General features: G+C 42.1%; 1 protein-coding gene across 2 annotated transcripts in view; it reads right to left on the bottom strand.

Annotated features, from left to right (window-relative positions):
- Positions 1–22951, bottom strand: part of ADAMTS12 (ADAM metallopeptidase with thrombospondin type 1 motif 12) — a 260830-nt gene that overhangs the window by 107558 nt on the left and 130321 nt on the right. For both annotated transcript variants that reach the window (XM_006116518.4, XM_006116519.4), the window contains exons 4-6: positions 11909–12105; positions 2523–2606; positions 720–844 (exon numbers count right to left, since the gene is read on the bottom strand). In XM_006116518.4, the coding sequence (XP_006116580.2) occupies positions 720–844; positions 2523–2606; positions 11909–12105 (406 nt within the window). The remainder of the gene's footprint in view (positions 1–719; positions 845–2522; positions 2607–11908; positions 12106–22951) is intronic.

Raw genomic sequence — 22951 nt, 5'->3', positions numbered from 1 at the left:
GCTTGCTGATCTCTGGTTTGCCCCTTTCTCATGCATCTCTCGTGCACTGGAGCCCCGCACTTCCTACTCCTTCTCCTCCTTCCCAACACTTTCAGAGCACCACAAATCACCTGATTCACACTTGATCCCAGCTCCTCCCCCTCCTTCCCAGAATTGGAATGCCATGAATCAGCTGTTCCAGCCTGTTCAAGCTCTAGAATAGAGGGAAGGGGGGAATGGAGATGGAGCACGAATCAGGTAATTTGTGGTGCTGCAAAAGTGCTAGGAGGGAGGAGGAGGAGGAGGAGGATGAAGTGCGGGGCTCCAGTGCATGCATGAGAGATGCATGGGGGAGGGGTCCGACAGGAGGCCACATATCTGCTTACAGATCTGAATCTCCTGGCGAGGACGCACGTTTAATAGAACACCCAGAGACATGAATACATTTCCAAACAGATGTAAGCAATCCAATATAAAGATACAGTGGTTTAGCTTTGGCACCTTACAACCATGACACTGTGCTTTTATATAACAGCTCATAAACTCCGCCTGTACTACTAGCATCTGATGCACTCATCAAGCAAACTTATTTTTGTACTAAGATGGGCACAACAGTTTACATGGAAGTGTGTGTTTTGAGGGGGGGCAAAAGGAGTCTATTATCCTGTAAACATGTCCTCGGTGAAAGAAATATGAATAAAACAATAGTTGACAGTTTTTCTCCAGGGCTGTGACCATACCTTGTTAGAAGTACAGCTACATCATGATGTATAGGGTTGTTATCGTTTTGGGGATTAATGCTTTTCTGCCACTTACAGAAGCTAGCTAAAGTTTTATCCGCATGATGAACGATTTTCAAGCCTTGCTAAAGAAAAAAAAAGAAGAAAATATTATTATAAAGACTGCTTTATATTGCCATAGCAGAGCAGAAATGTTAATTATCATGCTTACTACTATCACTGAAATGTGACTGGTTACGTTTTTGCCCAAAGCTAGAAACATCATTAGGCACAATGGCAGCTATTTGTCTAATGCCTCAAATCTTAAATTAAAACTTTGTCATTTTTGCAGCTAGTGTATCTAGAGAGAGAAAAAAAGAAGTATATCAAAGAAGGGAAATAGTGTTTTTTGAAAGTAAACAAAATCAATAATTGCATTTTTTCAAGCAATAATATTTTGTTTCCCTCTTGGAAACTAATATTCCTCCTGACACCAAGAAGATTAAGATTAATTAGCAAGTAACTTGAAGAAAGCCATTTTCTATCATGCTTAGTACCGTTAATGCAATACGAACAATCTCATTTTATGCTCCTGCACGCCGTTTTTTAAGCTGAAAAAGATACTCAACAGTAGTCTTATGATCAGATAGAACAAACACAAGTTAAAGAAGAAAAATATGTTTTGCAAATATGCTCTATCAACAACCTGTTTCCTTCTTTGTTGGGTTTGCCACCTACTCTGTCTCACTCTCAGTATATTATTACATAGATAAACATTTTCCAAAGCATTGGTGTGCCATAAGCACCTAAGTCCCATTTTCAAAGGTGCATTAGGCACACAGGAGCCTAAGTCACATTGAAAGTCAATGAAGATTAAAACTCTGAAGTGTTTATGTCCATATTGAAAATGAAACTTAGGTGCTTTTGAAAATGTAACCTTGATATCCTTATCCATAGGGTTAGCTGAATAAAATTAGGCTCCTATCCTCCAAATTATTTTCACTTGTGCAGGTTTCAACTCTTACATAGACACCAACTGATTTCAATAGCACAGGCTTCCACCTGGTTTAGGTTGATGGATGATAAAGCCTTCTGAACGGAGACCTTATTTTAAGGCTATACCCACTGAAAGCTTTGCGTAATTATGATGATTTGAAATCATCCATTAAAATTATAATAATCAGCATTCATTTAGGGGGTAGTTACAGCATTTCTGAGACATGGAACATGCAATAAACTGTGTGTGGTTAGTTCACAACAATGAACATTTTATAGGTCACTGTTTCTTTGAGTTTTGTAAAAGGAGCTTGTAGAGAAAATAATCTGTCCTGCAGGTGTATGATAGTAGATCTGCTTCTTCAGAGCACTCCACAGGCAGCTGCACTGTACTTTAAGAATGTGTTATGTCATTAGATTGTGGATGATTCATTTGAGTATCCTGTTCATTTGAATTTCTGTTCCATAGCAAGCCACCTCAATCTTTGGAAGTCCTCTCCCGGTGCTGAAAAGTTTCCTCCTCATGCACAATTATCCTAATATTTGAACTTTTTAACTCAATTTTATTTTGGGAGTTGATGTGCAAACACCTGCAGTGATGAGTTAAATGATGTGCCATCTCGAACAGCAGTTAACCATAAACTGGCTGTGCCAGAGTCAAGAGATTAACAGAGGAATGGAATGAACAAAACATTTTAAACAAGCAACCCTTTGTCTACACAAAGTGGGTGCATTCATTGCTCTCAATCAATGTGGATCTAAATACCTGCTGCAATGCCCTGCGTTCCCAACCCTTCATTGTAATTTTGGGGGAAAACAGTATCTCACCTCTTCCTCTTCAAGAAGAATAAGACGGACGAGCACAATGTGGATTGCATTGCCAATACTTGGATCATGGAACAATCCTGTAACCTGTGTCAGAGCCAGGAGGTATGAAATTAATAACTCCTCTACATCATGGCAGAGATTTAAAGAGAAAATATGCAGGTTATTTCAAGCAAAGTTCCCTCTTTGTCTTCCCCACCCCTATACACTGTACTTACAGAAAGTTCACTTTACATTCTGAAACGTAATAACCATGATTAACTACAACAGTCCAGTCAAATGATAAAAAAAAATTCAGTAATTAAAGAAGTTATTAAAATGTTAAGCAGAAAAAAAAAATGTATGACCCATTAGAAAAACTATTTTAAGTTCACTTTTCTCAGGGTACAATCCACTATTGTTCTACTTCCAGCATAGTTGTTCACATCAGTGCAAGTTGATTGTAAAACACTACATCTATGTCTAGACTACATCCCTCTTTCGACAGAGGGAAGTAAATTAGACACTTCAAAATTGAAAATGAAGCAGGGATTTAAATATCCCATGCTTCATTTGCATAATCACGTAATGGCACTCTTTCAAAAAAAGGAAGATTTTGAAAGTAAAACCGCAGTCTAGATGTGGTTCTTTCGAAAATGACAGGCTTTAAACCTAATTTTTTGAGGAGTACAGGATCTTTTGAAAAAGCCTGCCATTTTTGAAAGAACTGTGTCTAGATTGCTTGCTTTCCAAATGACGCTTTTTCGAAAGAGCGCCATTACACTATTATGTAAATGAAGCACGGGATATTTAAATCCTCACTTCGTTTGCAATTTTGACATGTCTAATTTACATCCCTCTGTTGAAAGAGGGATGTAGTCTAGATACAGACTACCAGTGCACAATGGTAGCATTTTACATCAACTTTGAACTGGTGCAAATGATGACCAAAGATTCGGGCAAGAGCAAATGAGGTATTAACAGTTGGGTTCTGTAGAAACTCCATGAGGACTCTGCTAGCAGAAGAGAAAAAAGTGGAAGTAAATATTAGGCAAATAGAAGGGCAATAAAAATATATATACAGTAATATCAGTGGAAAAGTGGAGATTTCTCTTCACTATTGCCTAAATTGGCACTCAATGCAGAAGGCATTGATTTAGTGGGTTTAGTGAAGATACGGTACCTTGATGGCAGGGCACTCTCCCATCAACTTTAGCACTTCACCTTCCCTAGCTGCAGAAGCTATTCTGATGGGAATGCTGTAAAACAATCTAAGCTACTGTAACTTCAGTTATGTAACTTATGCGACTTAACTAACGTATCTGAAATTGTCTTATCTCATTAGTGTAGACCAGATCGGAAACTAAAGATAAAATGATGATGCAGTTAGACTTAAAAATAACAAAGGACCCAGTATTGAACTCTTGAGTCCTCCTGGACCAAATGATGATGTTAGAGAGTGTGATTAGACAGGTGGAAATAGAACTAGGAAAAGGATAGAGATGAAGGAGTTATTGAAGTTTTTGGTTTGGGAGCCAAAATGAAAGTCAAAACATAAACTAGATCTGTTTGAATGGAAACTGAATTGTTACAGCTTTTCTGTACCAGAAATGAATTTTGTTGTTTTGGGTTTAGTTTTGGGTCATTATGGGGGGTGGGGGTGGGCAGGTTCCCTTTTCTGTTTTTTGTTTTTGTTTTGTTTTTGTTTTTATCAATTAGATAAATCTAAAAATTAAATGCTGCTTTGAAACAAAAGGTTACAACTTTTATTTTGAAATGGTGGAAATAGGTCACATCACTTTTTTTGGCTAAAACTACTTGCAGAATTTAAGCAAAATTCACAAAGACTTTTGATTCCCTTAAAATGCATTATTTTGTGAGTTTATTATTAGATGAAAAAAAATGTCCAGCTCTAGACAGGAAGGAACTAGAAATGCTTGCATACAATAAGTGTGGATACGACCTAATACAACGGAATGTTGCTTGGAGAGAATGAGGACGGGAAAAGGAGCCATCAGCAAGAGGAAAACTGTACTTAGGCAGAGCTAAACCAGCTAAAACAATATGGTGTTGATGGCTACAATGAAAGATAATTTCCAAGATTTTCTGTGCGACTCCACTGCAGATGTGTCTCATTGGTGCAAATTATATAAACAAAAATCTAGGAGTTATCTGAATGGCATTCGCTGAATACTGTGGGATGAAAAAAAATATATTGTGCTAGCTCTTAATTCTTCAAAAATCTCTCAAATGAAAGATAATTGTTTAAATAGTTTGCATTCATTAGCAGCTGGCAAAAAGGCTATTCCTAGTGGGGCTGGTTGATCTAAAAAAATCTGTCACACAAAGGAATATTGAAATATTATGTACTTATTTTTTTTAGTACACATCAGATGTTTTCTGGGGTTATTAATACACTTCAGTACACAAATATTGATGGAAGAGAAGGATTTTGAAGGGGAGGAGGAGAGATCTGATTATTTAAGTTATTTAATTTTAATTAAAAATCAAAACCTCAGCTCCATCACCCATAGCATTACTAAGACTCCCATTAACTGTAAGACCAGGATACAAACATCTGATGACAAAATCTGACATTGGGAAGCACCCTCATTAAGAACTGAAATTAAAACAGATGTTTCAGACATAGGCATGGTCCATTCTACACAATTAGATTAGTTTAAATACATTGATTAGTGATGTGAAAAATCCCATTAAGTCCCCATGTATAGTCTGACAAAGCAAGTCTGACAGAAGAATTCTTCTGGTGACCTAGCTATTACCTCTTGCAGAGGTGGATTACCTTCACTTATGGGAGAACTCTTCTCGTTGGTATAGGCAGTGTTTTTAGTATTTTAGTTATAGTATTTTAAGTAGCAACAAGCCCTAAAAAAGAGCTTGCATCTTGCTTACAAAAAATATAGCCATGGGACTTTTCTCATGACTAAGGTTGTCAACTTTTTAATTCCACTGCCCACTCACTTTCCAGAGGCCCCACCCCTTCCAGAAGCCCCACCCTCCACTCTCTCTCCATTCCTTCCATTGCTTATTTTCTCCCACCCTTTCTCATGTGCTCATTTTCACTGCCAGGCCCAAGCAGGTATGTTTATTGAATAATTACCATACATTGCACATTTGAATCAGAAACTCGTAAAGCTTCCATTACTATTTCTGTAACTAATTTGAATTATTTTGTGATTTGTAACAGTAAAAATTTTCTTTGCACTAAAAAGACAGTTGAATAGGTGACTGGAATTTAATTTTGTTAGGAAATATTTGTTATGAACTTTAATCATAATAGTCATGACTTTCTTCCCAATGAAAAACATAAATAATTATGGTATCATGAGCTTTCATGGGCATAATCCACTTCTTCAGATGACTAGAATATTAAAAGTCCTTGGATCTGGACTTTTAATACTCCAGTCATCTGAAGAAGTAGGTTATGCCCACAAAATCTTATGATACCATCTACATGTTTTATTAGTCTTTAAGGTGCTATTAGACTATTAGTTGTTTTTTAAGTTTTTCTAATTATAGACTAACTCAACTACCCCTCTGAAGGTTTTAAAAATAATTATTTAAACCTTTCATCCAGCATATTCTGGTATAAAAAGTAGTTCATTCTGCTAATTTAAGTGGCAAGATTGTTTGTGCAAAATTTGGTATCTGTAGCTAATTGGGAAATATGACTTTATTTTGCACAAGCCAATCCACAAACAAACTCTTCAAAATATATAAGGGTATGTCTACACTACAGTGCTAATTCGAACTAACTTAGTTCGAATTAGTTAATTCGAACTAAGCTAATTCGAACTAACGCATCCAGACTAAAAAACTAGTTCGAATTAGCATTTTGTTAATTCGAACTAGCATGTCCACACAGAGTGGACCCTGAACCGGGGTTAAGGATGGCCGGAAGCAGTGCCAGCAGGGCATCAGATGAGGACTTAGAGCGTGGAGCTGCTGTGTCAGGCTAGCCGAGGGCTGGGCTTAAAGGGACCCGACCCCCACCCCAGACAGACAGTTCTCAGGGGTGCCCCGCTTGCAAAGCAGTCCTGGCTCGGATTGGCCGGAGTACCCACACTGGGCACATCACAGCACTCGGCCATCAGCCCGGCTGCACTTGCCGCAGGCTGCCATCTGGGGAGAGGGAGTAATTGGGGGGCTGCAGGAGAGGTTCCACCCCCAGAAGCCTGCAGAGCCAGCCCAGTCCTCCCCATCGGGGGCTCGTACCCCATTCCTCCCTCACCTCCTTCCACTTACTCCTCCCTAGCCCCCCTTCCTGATGTACAAAATAAAGGACAATTGTGTTCAAAAATTGAATCTCTCTTTATTGAACAAAACTGGGGGAGACTGGGAAAAGGAGGTGGGAGAGGGGAAGAGAGAGGGTGGGTGAGGGGAGGGCAACTACAATGATGGGGGGTTTGGAACAGGTCCCATATGAAGAGAGGCTAAAGAGACTGGAACTTTTCAGCTTAGAAAAGAGGAGATGTAGGGGAGATATGATAGAGGTCTATAAAAGCACGAGTGGGGTGGAGAGGGTGCATACAGAAAAGTTCTTCATTAGTTCCCATAATAGAAGGACTAGAGGACACCAAATGAAATGAATGGGTAGCAGGCTTCAAACTAATAACAAAAAGTTCTTCTTCACAAAGCAAATAGTCAACCTGTGGAACTCCTTGCTGCAGGAGGCTGTGAAGGCTAGAACTGGAACAGAGTTTAAAGAGAAGTGAGATCAATTCATGGAGGTTGGATCCATGGAGTGGTATTAGCCAGGGGGTAGGAGTGGTGTCCCTGCCCGAAGTTTGTGGAAGGCTGGAGAGGGATGGCACAAGACAAATGGCTTGGTCACTGTCTTTGGTCCATCCCGTCCAGGGTCCCTAGGGTTGGCCGCTGTTGGCAGACAGGCTACTGGGCTAGATGGACCTTTGGTCTGACCCAGGACGGCCATTCTAAGCTCAGGGCTCAGGGTCGGGGGGTCTCAGTGGACCCCCTTGATTTTCATGCAAACCTGCTCCTGGGTGGCCAGGCTGGCAGCTCTCCTGCCCTACATGGCCGCTTTCCTGTGCCTAGTGCGGAGGTCGTGGACGAGGTCCACGATGTCTGCACTGGACCAGGCAGGTGCCCACCTCTTGCGGTCCTAGGCAAGCTCCCGGGAGCCGCCAGCCTGGTCCCGGGAAGAGGGGGAGGGCTGGGGGGCATCGGGTGGCTGGCTCGAGCCGTGCCAGGTGCAGGGTCTGCTGGCTGGGTGCTGGCAGGCTTGCACCTGGCACGGGCACCGTAGCCAGCCTGTGCCCCTTTAAGGGGTCCGGGGCCGGGAGGGGGGCAATAGAGTTTTCCTGGTGTTGGCCAGAGTGGCCACCAGAGAAAGCTGGGGAGGGCTAGCCTTCCACTAGTTCGAATTAAGGGGCTACACAGCCCTTAATTCGAACTAGTAAGTTCGAACTAGGCTTAGTCTTCGTAAAATGAGGTTTACCTAGTTCGAACTAAGCGCTCCGCTAGTTCGAATTAAGTTCGAACTAGTGGAGTGCTAGTTTAGCGCCTATCAAAGTTAATTCGAACTAACGTCCATTAGTTTGAATTAACTTTGTAGTGTAGACATACCCTAACAGATTTATATTTAGTGCCTAGGGACCCCAACCAAGATCATGGCTCTCGGATGGTAGGTGCTGGACAGTCACATAAAAAAGAGTCTACAACAGAGTTTATAATACAGCTAGATGAAGGTTGGTAGAAATGTATGATACATTCCTACTGTGCAGGAAAGAGAACAATAGCTTCAGATAGCTGACATTTACCCATACTTGGTGGATAATACTGGACTTATTCACTTTCACAGATCTCTTCTTGTCCCATACTGAACTGAATGGAGCAGTCTGTCAAGGTGTGAGAGATCCCAGCTTGTAATAGCAAGTGTGAAAAATTGGGCAAAGACACAAATATCAGAACTGTCCCTAGAAAATCAGGCTGTCTGGTCACTCTAGTCTAGGCTGTAAACACTGAAGAATCAAAACCCAGGAAAGCAAGAAAAAAGACATCTGAAGGGATAAAAAGGGACATTCTCAAGGACTGGGTTGCTGGGAGTTGCTGATGAGAAATGGTTCTTGTGTTGATCAAGAGGTCAGGTGTCTGGAATAGGGATGGCAACCCCCCAGGTAAGATAAACATTTAGATAGACATCGTATTATTTTAAACTCTTTTTTTCTGATGCTTTTCCGGGTTCCTACTGTTAAGTTTAAAAAACACTTTTTTAAAAAGAAAGCTGCCTGGTCACTGCTCCCCAAACTCAGTCAGGCCTGAGACATCCCAGTAGCCAGGCTGTCATAGCTTGGGCACTGCATGAATTGTGGGATTCCACCTTCAGAAACATAAAGCAATGAGGCCCAACAGTGAGGGGATGTGCTCAGAGAGACCAGACAAGGATCTTATAACTGTGATAAATAATATGGGTAATGTTTTAGACTCTGCCAAACGCCAGTGATGAACAGTGCCCATCAACAACCTCCCCAGCTTTCCTTTCTCAAATACAGTGTAAAAAATTATTTACTATCACGGTTGGGCTGCCGATGGGGGGAGCGAAGGGGACAGTTGCCTCAGGGCCCAGCAATTTAAAAGGGCTTAGGGTTCCCAGCCATCATGACTCATACAGCAGCAGCCGGAAACCTGGGTCCCATAAATTGTGGCCGGAGTCCCATGTGGCATGGTCCAGACAATGCTGAGGGCTGTCTAGGGGAGGCTAGCTTTTTGACAGTCTGTCATGAGACTGGCACTCATAGCCATGAGCAACTCCAAACAGCATGACAAATATCACAAGCCTCTATTATATTTTTAAGTGAGATCACTTTTTGAAATTTACTCATTTGGGAATTTATTTAAACTTTATTTATTTTTACATTTTTAATTTAGATTTCATTATCCATGGGGAAAAAACCACAATTGTCTACAAGAAATTACTGTCCATTCTAAAAACAGAAATGATGGAGAAAGAAAACATATTTAAACATCAGCCTCAGTAACAGAAACCTCTGTAATACAACTGATTGAACCTTTTCCTCTGAGAGTAAAAAAAATTGTTTGACTGGGTCTCCATAAAAGTTAGTAAAACTGCTGCACAACTTTCACAATATCAAAAGTGTAAATTAGGAGTACAGGCAGTCCCCGGGTTACGTACAAGATAGGGACTATAGGTTTGTTCTTAAGTTGAATTTGTATGTAAGTCGGAACTGGTACATACTGTAGGGGAAACTCTAGCCAAACATTTCTCCAGAGCTCAGTTTTATTCTCCCACACCTCACTTCCCTCAGTCCTTTTTTCTCAAACTGAGGTGTCTGCTGAGAAAAGCCACTCTGCGTCTCCCTGCTCTGCTGGGGGGCGCGCTAGCTTCGCGTCTCCCTGGTCTGCTGGGGGGAAGCAGCTAGCGCGGGGTTGCCTCACCCCGTTTGTAAGTAGGGATCCAATGTAAGTCGGATCCATGTAACCCGGGGACTGCCTGTAACACCATTTACATAAGAACAGCTATGCTGGATCAGACCAAAGGTCTATCTAGCCCAGTATCCTGTCTTCCAATAGGCCAATGCCAGGTGCCCCAGAAGAAATGAATATAACAGGTTATCCTCAAGTGATCCCACCCTGTCACCCATTCGCAGCCTCTGACAAACAGAGAGTAGGGACACCATTCCTGCCCATCCTGGCTAACAGCTATCTATGGACCTGTCCTCCTGAATCAATCTAGCTCTTTTTATAATTATATTATAGTCTTGACTTTATAATATCCTCTGGCAAAAATTTCTGCAGGTTGACTCTGCACTGTGTGAAGAAATATTTCCTTTGTATGTTTAAACCTGCTACTTATTAATTTCATATGGTGACTCCTAGTTTTCTGTTATGGGAAGGAGTAAATATCTCTTCTTTATTTACTTTTACCTCAACAGTCATGATTTCACTAGGAGGGTGGTGAAGCACTGGAATGGGTTACTGAGGGAGGTGGTGGAATCTCCACCCCTAGAGGTTTTTAAGTCCCAGTTTGACAAAGCCCAGTCTGGGATGATTTAGTTAGGGTTGGTCCTGCTTTTTTGGGGGGTGGAAGGAGGAGCTGAACTCGATGACCTCCTGAGTACTCTCACCTCATATGGCAGGCATTCCAAACCCCTACTCACGTTTGTTGTCCTTTTCTGAACTTTTTCCAGTGCCAAGATATCTTTTTTAGATGAGGCAAATACATCTGCACACAATATTCAAGAGGTATATAGAAGCAATAAGATATTCTCTGTGTTACTCTCTATTTCATTCTTAATGATTCCTAATCATTCTGTTTACTTTTTTGACTGCTGCTGTACATTGAGTGGATGTTTTCTGAGAACTATCCACGATGCCGCCAAGATCTCTCTTGAATTGTAATAGCCAATTTAGTCCATATCGTTTTATATATATAAAGTTGGGATTATATTTTCCAATATGCATTACTTTGCATTTATCAACATGCAAATTCATCTACCATTTGATTGCCCAGTCACCTAGTTTTGTGAGAGTCTTTTGAAGCTCTTTACTGTTTGCTCTGGACTTAACTTTCTTAATAAGTTTTGAATCTTCTGCAAATTTCACTGTTTACCCCTTTCTCCATATCATTTATGAATATGTTGAATAGAACTAGGCCCGGTATGGACCCGTGAGGGACATTACTAATTACCTCTCTCCATTTCTCTCAATAGGCGTTCAATTGTGTAAAGGAGATCAGAATCAGACCCAATATCTATGAAATTGATGAACAAGAATTGGGACACACCAAATTGCTTATTGTTTAGGTAAGGGAATAATGTCCAATTCAATAGGGGAATCCCTAAACATTTGAAATAAGAACATAAGAACAGCCATACTAGGTCAGACCAAAGATCCATCTAACTAAGGATACTATCTTCCAACAGTGGCCAATGCCAGATGCCCCAGAGTGAGTGAACAGAACAGGTAACCATCTAGTAATCCCTCTAATGTCATCTATTTCCAGACCTGACAAACAGGCTAGAGACACCATTCCTACCCATGGGGAAGGGACTTCATATCACTGATTGGATAAAGCTCTCATGTTCTGCTGCATCTAACTGCCCTGACACAATATGTTAATATTGCTGTTTAGGAACATTTCATGCAGAAAAGGTGCATGAGATTCAGAACTGGTAATTTCAGTGGAATGAAAGTTCCAGTGTAATGCACATATCAATTTAAAACTGATAGAAGAAAACCCCATTCTGCATGAAATAACAGATAGGACTTTAAAAATATATATAAAAATTATTCCACTTCTTTAAATAACAGACCGTTATCACTGTTTTTATGATGATTAACAATGTAATCAAGTTTGCTTGCATTTATGTAATTTGTCTAACTGAAAAATAATTAAGTACATCACATACCATATTTATTATAGTGAGGATGTAGGATTCCACATTGTCACTTCCATGATATTCAATCATTTTACTGTCTGCAACAACAAGCGTCTCCACCCATCGTTCCTTGCTGACAGAACGCCGAGAAATCGTTTTGACTGCTCTGCGATTTCCTTCCCACTTCTCCCTCCAATGCTCTTGTTGTTTGAAAAAGCTGAAGGTATCTGGAATGTTAAAGGGCATTGATTTAATTTTTCATGGAGATATTGTGCTTCAGGATCACTTTAAATTTTTAAATGTCTTGTGGTAATACTTATAGGTAAGTCAGACCTCTACAGATTGAGTCCAAATCAAATGGATCCAAACTTTACTAAAAAGACAGGAGTGCTTGGATCCCAGGTATTGATTGTGCCCATGACAGGGCAGAGGCCAGCTGCAATGTTTAGATCTGGGTACAAATCTTTCCAACATACAAGAGATATTGAGCTCTGTCATTTAGTATCAAGGCCATCTTTAATTACAGCAATTCTTAGTACAAAATTAAAGGCTTATACGCTTAGTTCCTATCAGGGTGGTAAATTAAATCCAGTCCTTGAGGGGCATGCGCATGAACAGGCTATGACAGACCCCCAGATAGAATTCTGAGTAATGAATCTGTTTCACCAGCAGTGGGGCATAATGGCCGCAAGGGGTCAGTAGTGGTATTGGTGGGATGAATTCAAAATAAAGGGTACTGTAAATGTACAATGTACAACTACTGGTGTCTGTACAGTTTCAGCAGGCCAAGAAGATAGGAGTGAAGGGGTGCCCTTGTGATGGGGTGAAGGAACCCCGCATTCTAGGAGGGCTCTGTGAGGGTCCGCAAGAGGGGGAATTGCAGGGGCTGCACGGCAGCAGAAGCAGCGTGGGCAGAGAAACCTGCACCCCCGCAAAAGCCACGTCCGGAGCCAAGAGAGCCACCAGTGTAGGCGCACTAGAGGGGAGACCAACTGCTCCAGTGGCGCCGGTGGCTGATGTCACCTGCTGAGCCAGTGGGGAACTTGAAATGGGGCTTGGATCTGAGGGAGAGGAGAGAGGAGGTGAGAATGCACCAGCGGTGAGTGGGGAAGGGCTATATGTGGCTGGGGAGGAAGCGGCCCAGGGCAGGGCCGTGGAACCCATCAGCGGGCATGTTTGGGGACCACAACCCCATCCGCTGGTCAGGGACTGGCATCCCTGCCTTAGGGCCCTGGGTCGGGACCCGGGAGAGAGGGCGGGCCCCAGTCCCCCTACCCCGCCACTGGGGCTCGGCGATTTGGGAACTTTTAGCGCACAGCGGTATTGTCTATGAAGTTGTCAGGAGGACTTTGACTATGTAATTGGTATTGAACTGATTTATTAAGTTGATGAATTAAGGGCACATAGAGGGCGGGGGGAGTACAAGTGGTATGTAATAAAGTGTTTATTGGGGACCCAGATTGAGAGTGGCTCCCTTCCGTGGTCAGGCCTTGGTACAGCCCTGTTATACCCTTATTTAATAAATCAATACAGCTTGCTATTAGAGTTGGCTAAGTGATAAATTTACATTGCCATCATGCTTGAGCTAGATCCTCCTTCATACCATTTATTTTCCAGCCTTTGGTCAGTAACTCTGATAGCTTCACTTTAAAAAAAATGATTTAAATTAATCTTCAGTTTGATCACACTCTTCAATCCCACAGCATCAGTGCAACAAATTGTCAAGTCAATTTTTCCGCAAACTTCTCTCTCAGAGAGATTGGATTCCCCTTACATAAATGACATTTGACATGATTTGACTGTCACAACCAAGGCCCTTTTTTCACTTTGTCTCTTACAGATTGTGCTCAAGGAAAAATGAATGCTGTGTGCAGTGTACCACTCTGGGACCTCAGAGTGCCCAGAAACACAACCAGAATCAGTTAGGGTATGTCTACACTGCCACCCTAGTTCGAACTGCCACCCTAGTTTGAACTAGGGTGGCTAATGTAGGCATTCGAAGTTGCAAATGAAGCCCGGGATTTAAATATCCCGGGCTTCATTTGCATCTTGCCGGGAGCCGCCATTTTTAAATCCCCATTAGTGCAGACTCCGTGCCCACGGCTACACATGGCATGGAGTAGATAGTTCGAATTAGGCTCTCTAAGAGGTGTACTGGTAGTTCGCGGTAGAGAGCTGCGGGCATGGAGTCTGCACTAACGGGGATTTAAAAATGGCTGCACCCGGCAAGATGCAAATGAAGCCGGGGATATTTAAATCCTGGACTTCATTTGCAACTTCGAATGCCTACATTAGCCACCCTCGTTCGAACTAGGGTGGCAGTGTAGACAGACCCTTAGAGAGTAAAGATGCATTCAACATTGCAGGATATCCTCAACCCTTGTAGGTTCCGCTCAAGTATGTCTCACTACAAGAGCTCTGGAACAGATTAGAATGGGTTTAGGGCAAACACTGGCATATGCAGCCTGAAACGCATCTAGAAAAACCAGTCTTTTACCCCTCAATTTACTTCTACTTCTCACAAACCAAATACTCTCTCATGTTTATTATTTTAATTTGTTCACACTAGAAACACTGAATCATCAATATGAGGCAATAGGACATTGTGGTAGAATAAACCACCCCACACCATTCAAAGCATCCTGCATTACTATTTTAATTATAATCCTCATTTGGGGCCTTTGTCCCTAATTTGGGTGTAGGCAAGAAGTACTATCACTGTAGACGTGTCGTGATTAATTCTAATCTGTTGCAATTCCTATGATCCAGTCTTAGACATTTGCTGCCACCACCAAGCATCTCTTCTGGAAATTTTACATCCAGGAACTCTTCTCTCTGTTACCTTGTTATAAGGATTCTATTCCTACATAACCATCTTTATATACTTCTGTCAAATACTCTATGAAAAAAGTTCTTATGTAAATTAGCTTGAAAATTAAAAATTCCTATTAAAAATCCCCATTAAAATTGTATTTGCATGCTACTTTATCTCTATAATTAAACCATGAAAGACATGTTTTTCTTAGCACAATATCACAGCAATATTTCCTAGCTAATGCACTGAGAATGAGCTTTTTAATATGAAGCCTATATAATTCCCAGTTTCTGTCAAAGAGAAGGCTCAGGACATTTCAGAGCATGGTTTCCAAGATCTCTTTCTTGAGCAGTCTTGGAATCATTGTGAATAGTTCTCTGAAAACATGCACTCAATGTGCAGCAACGGTAATAAAAAGCTAAGAGAATATTGGGAATCAACTGTGATGACCCTCCACCCAAAGCCCTCTGAGAATTGTTTTTTTTATATGAATATGCATAACTCAAAGATGCTTTATGCAAAATAGGTCATGTAACATCAATTATACAGTTACAATCTGTTAGATCTGCATATCCTATTTTAGTGCATATATCTTTTTGTATATGAAGGTAAAAATATGTAGTGTGGATCTGTTTATAGTTCTAAATGTGCTAATGAAAGCCGTTACTGGTGCCCTGGAAGCTTAATGACTGAAGCCTGGTCTACACTAGAGCAGAAGGTTGACTTAAGATACACAACTCCAGTGACATTAACATAGCTGGTGTCGACATATTTTAAATTGCTGTCCAGACAGCGGGTGGTCGATAAGAGGAAATGTTCCCATCAGCTTACTCTTATTCATGGAGCTTACTCTGTTTGTAAATTTATGCATTAGAAATGGAATCACTCTGTTTTGAACTATCCTTGAAGATTAAAATGTGGGGTTTTTACAGCTGTCGGAGGTATGCTTAATGTACTTGATATTAAACTTCATTCTCCCATACGTGTACTGAAATAAAAGACTCTTTAAAAATGGAAGGAAAAAGAGATTTGCTGTAGTAATCATAAGCAATGGAATATGGACAATCTTAACATTCTTCAATATTGTACAAACAAAGCCATGGTCCATCTAAAACAGACATCTCTGTATTACTCTTAGCTTTAAAAAGAGTGCTGGGGTCAGGGTAAAGGTTGTCTGATTTTGAACCAGAAACCAGAAGCTGCTGGTTGTGCTTCTAATAGTAACAATAACAGTACAGGTAGGAGGAATATTGTGCAACTCTTCCTTTGTATTCTTCCTTGAAATATTATTAATCGGAAATCATTACTTGCTTGGTACTCTCTGTGAAACTACTGACAGTGAAAATTTTATTACTAAATACAACTAAAGCTGTTGTCAAATGCATTCTTCACCTCCCAGTACTGGTACAACCATTATTTACCAGCATATCATAAGTTTCTTGTCCTTTTGCCATAAATTAAATGAGTGCCATTAATAGTACCCATTTCTGGTTACTCTTCCCAATACAGTCCAGAGGACATATTCCGCTTTCCTCTATAAATCTAAACAGCAAGCAAATGGTCTGGTAGCACTTTATAGACTAACAAAACATGTAGATGGTACCATGAGCTTTTGTGGGCACAGCCCACTTCTTCAGATGACCGGAGTTATGACTATAGGATAAGAAAACTCCAAATAAATAGGTCATCTAAAGAAGTGGATTGTGCCCACAAAAGCTCATGATACCATCTACATGTTTTGTTAGTCTTTAAAGTGCTACCAGACCATTCTTTACAGTGATTTTGTAACTTTACCGGCACAGATGTATCCTTACTCATCTACTTATTTCAATCCTCCTTAAGCCTGAGGCCTCATACGGCTAAGCTGAAATCGTACAGATCTCAGCCTGAAGCCCTGCATTATAGCCCTGCTTGTATTCCTAATTCACAGTCTTTTCTCCTTATCAATCTTTATATATACACCTCAATAATCTGCTCCTACTTATATGCATATTAATTACCTATGGAATAACATGTGAGTTAACCATAATGATAGATAACACAATTAAATGATAAAATGAACTAATTGGCTGCCAAATTGAGTGTGTATTTCTTTTTGTATAATTAGTAGACAAGCTCATACCAAAACCCTGGACCCCACATAGATAGATATAGATATGGATGTTTAGAGAAAGTTTCTGTCCATCCATGAGTCAGTTTGTTCAAGAACTCCTCCTAAATGGTAAGAGCTAGGATCACCAGATTTGGTATGCAGCTCCTTGTTATCCTGACTTCAAGCAAGATCGGGGTTTGGTTGTGCTAGGAATAGAGGATGTGACTGGAATGGAATTGTTTCCTGTAACATAGGAAGAAGGAGGCTTAGAGAAGGGACAATCATACTGCAGAGTGACCACTGGAAACAGCGAATGCGGGGGACAGTTATACTGCAGTATATGCAGAGTGACCACGGGGGGTAGCTGCACCAGCAGGAGAGTGGCCAGCTGGGCCAGCACTCTCCATGTTAAGTATCAGAGGGGTAGCCGTGTTAGTCTGAATCTGCAAAAGCGACGAGGAGTCCTGTGGCACCTTATAGACTAACTGAAGTGTAGGAGCATAAGCTTTCGTGGGCAAAGACCCACTTCGTCAGATGCATGTAGTGGAAATTTCCAGAGGCAGGAATAAATATGCAGGCCAGGATCAGGCTGGAGATGACCAGGTGGATCCAATCAAGGAGGATGAGGCCCACTTCTAGCAGCTGATCTGGAGGTGTTGACAGAGCCAGATGTGTACCCAGAAGCCTCCTGCTACAGGACAAGCCCAAGAAAGAAACCAACAGAACACCACTGGCCATCACCTATAGTCCCCAGCTAAAACCTCTCCAACGCATCATTAGTGATCTTCAGCCCATCCTGGACAATGATCCCTCGCTCTCACAGGCCTTGGGAGGTAGGCCGGTCCTTGCCCACAGACAACCCGCCAACCTGAAGCATATTCTCACCAGCAACTACACACCGCACCATAATAACTCGAACTCGAACTCAGGAACCAATCCTTGCAACAAACCTCGGTGCCAACTCTGCCCACATATATACACCAGCAACACCATCACAGGACCTAACCAGATCAGCCATACTGTCACTGGTACATTCTCCTGCACATCCACCAACGTAATATATGCCATCATGTGCCAACAATGCCCCACTGCTATATACATCGGCCAAACAGGACAGTCCCTACGTAAAAGAATCAATGGACACAAATCTGATATTAGGAATGGCAACATACAAAAACCTGTAGGGGAACACTTCAATCTGCCTGGACACACAATTGCAGATCTAAAAGTAGCCATCCTGCAGCAAAAAAACTTCAGGACCAGACTTCAAAGAGAAACTGCTGAGCTACAGTTCATCTTTAAGTTTGACACAATCAACTCTGGATTAAACAAAGACTGTGAATGGCTTGCTAACTACAAAAGCAGCTTCTATTCTCTTGGAATTCACACCTCCAGATCAGCTGCTAGAAGTGGGCCTCATCCTCCTTGATTGGATCCACCTGGTCATCTCCAGCCTGATCCTGGCCTGCATATTTATTCCTGCCTCTGGAAATTTCCACTACATGCATCTGACGAAGTGGGTCTTTGCCCACGAAAGCTTATGCTCCTACACTTCAGTTAGTCTATAAGGTGCCACAGGACTCCTCGTCACTCTCCATGTTGTTGGCCACTGGTCCTCGTAAGTGCACCTGTGCCCCCAAACCCTCCCACCAGCCCTCAGTTGCAGTGTTGGACAGGGGAGGAAGGGCTGCCAGCCAGCAATCCTGCTGCCCTACACTCCTACTCCTCAAGTAGCCAAGAGGGGCCAGCAGCTGTAATGCCATCCTCACCATCATGGGTTGCCCTGAGTGAGACCCCCAGGCCTTCCAGCCCCCTGCCCTGACATCCCCCCATACCTCCCACCTCCCTGCCCTGATTCCCCCATTACCTGCCCTGAGCCTCCCTGGTCCTGCCCTGACTCCTGTACCCTCCCCAATGCCAGGTAAGTCTTCTAGTCTCTCTTATAATTAGCTTAACAAAAACCTTTGATGTGAAGAAACCCAGAACTTTGGGGACTTTTGGATGCAAAAGCAATCTGAACTCTGGTTCCTTTGTCCTTCTCTTGTATTTACCTGAGTGATTGAAGAAATGTATTTGTGGCGTGCTGGATGTCCTTGAGCAAGTCACTTCATCTCTCTGTCTCTGCCTTCCCCTTTCTCAAATGGTGATAACAATACTTACACTTCCTTTGCAAAGAGCTTCGAGATCAACAGATGAAAAGTGCCTTAAGAACCAGCTTTATCCTCACTGGTATTTAAATTGGGTGACAGCTCACATTGTGCTAGGCATTTTCTGAAACTCAGATGAAGTTTCCATCCCAGTCTGGAAGAGCTTACAATCTTTTGGAGTGATTTGATGCACTCCTGATGCTCTACAGGTTTGAATTTCCCAGCTCTTTGTACTGTGGTGATGCGGATGAAGTCACCTGATCAAAAAAGGTGTTAGCGGCCCATGCTTTCCCTATAGCTGCACTGTTCCCCGCCCCCCGTGTTATCGTTTAGGCATAGGCGCAGTGGTAAAAGTAACTTAAATTTTCTTACAGATTGCACCCTGGGGCCCTGCCAGCTCTTTAAATAGCTCCCTGCTGGCTTTTGCTGCAGCTCAGCCAGCTCTTGCTGGAGTCACGCACCAAAGTGCTTGACCCCTTCCCTCTACTCTAGACCCTGCCCCCACTCCACCTCTTCTGCACCTCCTCCCCCAAGCATGTTCCATCCCCACTCTTCCCCCTCCCTCTTGGAGCTTGAATACCATAAGTCAGCTGATTGTAGTGCTTAGGAAGGTCTGGGAAGGAGGAGGAAGAGTTTGTAATTGAAGGGCTGCCAGTGCATGAGAGGCATAGGGAGAGGAGTGGGAGAGTTTTTCCCCATGGGTGCTCCACCTTCAGAGTGGCTCCTATGTATTTGGGTATTGTTTCTTAATAGCTTCAGTGTTATTTCAGGAGATAATAAACCACACCACCTTTGGGCTCCACTACATAAAAGCCTACAAGCATGTTTCGGGAAGTGAAATAGCCAAATTTCCAAAAGTTCTCTCTCAATGTGAAAGATGCTTTGCACACTTTCACTACATCAGATCCAGGAGGAGGAAGCCACTTTCTGAGGTGATGTAAATGGTGATGTAATCTTTTTCAAGGAAATCAGTAGCTTCCACACAAAGGAGACAGAAAGGCAGAATTGCCACAGGAGCAATAGCGGAAAGGAGGAAGTTGTGAGATTCAATTCACCCCTCACTCATCAAGCATGTGCATTACACTGTCATTGATTCACTGGTCCCTGACACACCATCAGTTACAGCACTCCTAAGTTTGACTGCACAACATTTACTCATAATTAACTCTAGAATTTGAGCCATAGCATCCTGCCACATAACTTCTGTCAGTAGTTTTGGCTTAGAAACGTTCTTACCCACCTCTACAGCACAGAGCTCACTTCATGCTGCCTGCAGCAGCCACATTGCCAACAGCAAGTATAATCTTGCAACCTTTGTCAAATGAGCTGGCTTTAATAATTAGCAGCATTCAGTGTGGCATACGGGAAGTACATACACAAATCCCATTTAACAATGGGCAATCGCTGGCTTTAAAAATTCATTTGCTGGTTTTTTATATTAAAGCTGATTAGCCTCACTTAACTGAGACCCCCTCCAGAGTTCTCTATAGCATAAATAAGTAGACATGTCAGGCACTCTTCATCTTCCGTAAATTACCATAAACAGCTAATGAAAAATTATTCATCAAAGTATGCTGCTAGCATATTTTCATAGCAGCTACTCATTAAGAAATGTCACCCAACCGACTACCTCTTTCCCCACTGTCGGGCCAAACTTGCTTTCTGTACTAGCCGAACAGTCCTGCTGTGGCTTCTGCTCTCCCATCTCAATGTCCCTTGTTCCCCATACAGAAGGATGTGGAGGCACCTGCCACATGCTTATCTTACTTTCACAACCCTTACCCATTAAACTGGGTTGCCTTTTGCTTTCAATGCATGGCACATTAAGGAATCTCTCTCCGTGATGAGCTCTGCAACCCTTTTGTTCCTAGAGAACTGCACAGAGAACTCACACTGCAGTCTCATTTCTTTTCCTTACATGTCAAGTTGTGTGTGTGTGTGTGTGTGTAGAGCAGTAGAACAGCCCTCCCCTAGCTCCCTACCAGGCAAGCACCCTCACGTCTCCCATCCACACTCCAATGCAATTAATCAAATGAAATTAAATCCTGAGTCCAAGTGGATCGGAACTTATGTAGCCCAGGAAGAGCAGCTGGGCCTGTTATCTGCAGTGCTGCATTGCAAGGGGAATAGTTTCCGTTCCTTTTTTATCATTTAGATACTCAAAGGGTTTTCACATTTTAAAAAATGGAGCAATTTGAAGTGCTAGCTTTGAAAATGGTTCATTCACTTGTGTGGTTGTTGAGGGGCTTGAATTGTCTCTTTTTCCAAGATATTCACAGACTGGATATTGGACAGATTCAGCATGCATGGAATAAGACCTTTTGGTGACTTTGCTGAAATCACTAGCCAAACGATTGGAGTGTCCCTATTCTCTAGAATAGGGATAGTTAATAGGTGAATCACAGGACAAATCTGAACTGACATATGCTTTTGAACAGATTGGAGTCTTTTTATATACTTAGTATCATTATTGTTATTATTTTTGCACTCATTTCTCTGGACATCCACACAAAAACGGAATAGACAGAAACAAACTCAGAACTTCTAAAAAAAAATATGCATCTAAGTCAATCCAAGGACTAACCTCTGTCACAGTGACTGTTACAAGAAATAATTTGCTCTCCATACCCTCCACAAGCAACATATAATTTACTTGTATCCATTTAATATTAGGACTTGTTGACACAGTCCAGACATTAACCACCCCCTGTTATTTTCAAGTAATTGGTGTCTATTTAAATTTGTTTCTATTTTCATTTGTACACTGTTTACTCAAGACAGTCACTTTCACAGAAGTAGGATACATTGAAGAAATATCTGTTACAGGATTTCCTTCTAAATGATAATTTCTGCAAATTATGCTCATGTGAACGAGAGGGAAACACGCACTAACCTATAAAAGAGTCTTTCATGGCCGATTAAATCCCATTAACAAGTTAAGTGAGAATTTCCCAAGAGTCTGATATTAGGAAGCTCATTGTTTTCAATTATTTCCTGTCTAAACTGTTCACAGCTAAAGAAGCATGTCAGAAATAATGGGCTGTACTTCAGTCCACAGGAGACATGAAGGCCCATGTGCAAAGTCTCTGGCCTGGTCTTTACTACAGAGTTAGCGTGCCAGAAGTTAAGGGAGGCGAACAGTCATTCTGGTCCTGCCCTCCCACTCCTGCATTGACACACACACAATGGGAGACAGGTGAGCAATGGATCCATTCACCCTGACAACCAGGAGCTGTTTTTAATGCCAGAGCCCAGCAGTGGCAGGACAGAATGGTGGCTGAGCAAGAGGGAAGGCACTTCTGTTAAACATACATATCCTGCTAAATAATGTGTTTAATCAGAACAAAAAAAGGCATGTGCTTCCTGATAGCCACTCCAGCTATGCTGAAGATGCTCCCCAAAATATTATGTTTATGTGCCTTGGGATGGTCCAGAACTTCTCAACTGAGTTCCCCAGGATATGTTGAGGGAGGTACTCCACAATCCTTTGTAGGAGGTCTCTGGGTAGGGCTGCCGTAGTTTTTCCACTAGGGTAGGACACTTCTCCTTGCCACTCCAGTATTAGCTCTGTGGGCATCACTACACAGTATAGCAGCATAAGGACTATGTCGCTACTCAGATGATTGCAGCTTCTGCTCCCTTGCTGCCTCAGTTACCCTCAGGTGACTGATATCACATAGGGTCACCTAAAGGAAATGGGGGAAGTTTACAAGGCCTCAATCCAAAACCAATAGTGCAAGTGATCTGCCCCCTTCCTCCCCCTGGTGAAATCCAGGTTCCATAAGCACACTCTTCTAATGCACCATTGCTGTGATTGGAAAAGATCACCATCTATTATGAGCAGTGTGAAGAAAAGGTGTGGGAGAGAGACACAGGAAGCCATTGTGGGGGGAAAATAAAGCTATTTGGGACACTTAAGGGTGGAACCTGTTCTTGAGCATTCTCCATGTAGCTAGGGGAAGGGGGAGTAGCACAACTGACAAACATGGGCTTGTCAAAAGTTGCAGCACATGACCTGT

This window comes from Pelodiscus sinensis, chromosome 6 (genome assembly GCF_049634645.1).
Source record: "Pelodiscus sinensis isolate JC-2024 chromosome 6, ASM4963464v1, whole genome shotgun sequence".
NCBI lineage: Eukaryota > Metazoa > Chordata > Testudines > Trionychidae > Pelodiscus > Pelodiscus sinensis.
The sequence above is the reverse complement of the archived record's forward strand: the minus strand, read 5'-3'. Positions and strand labels throughout refer to the sequence as shown.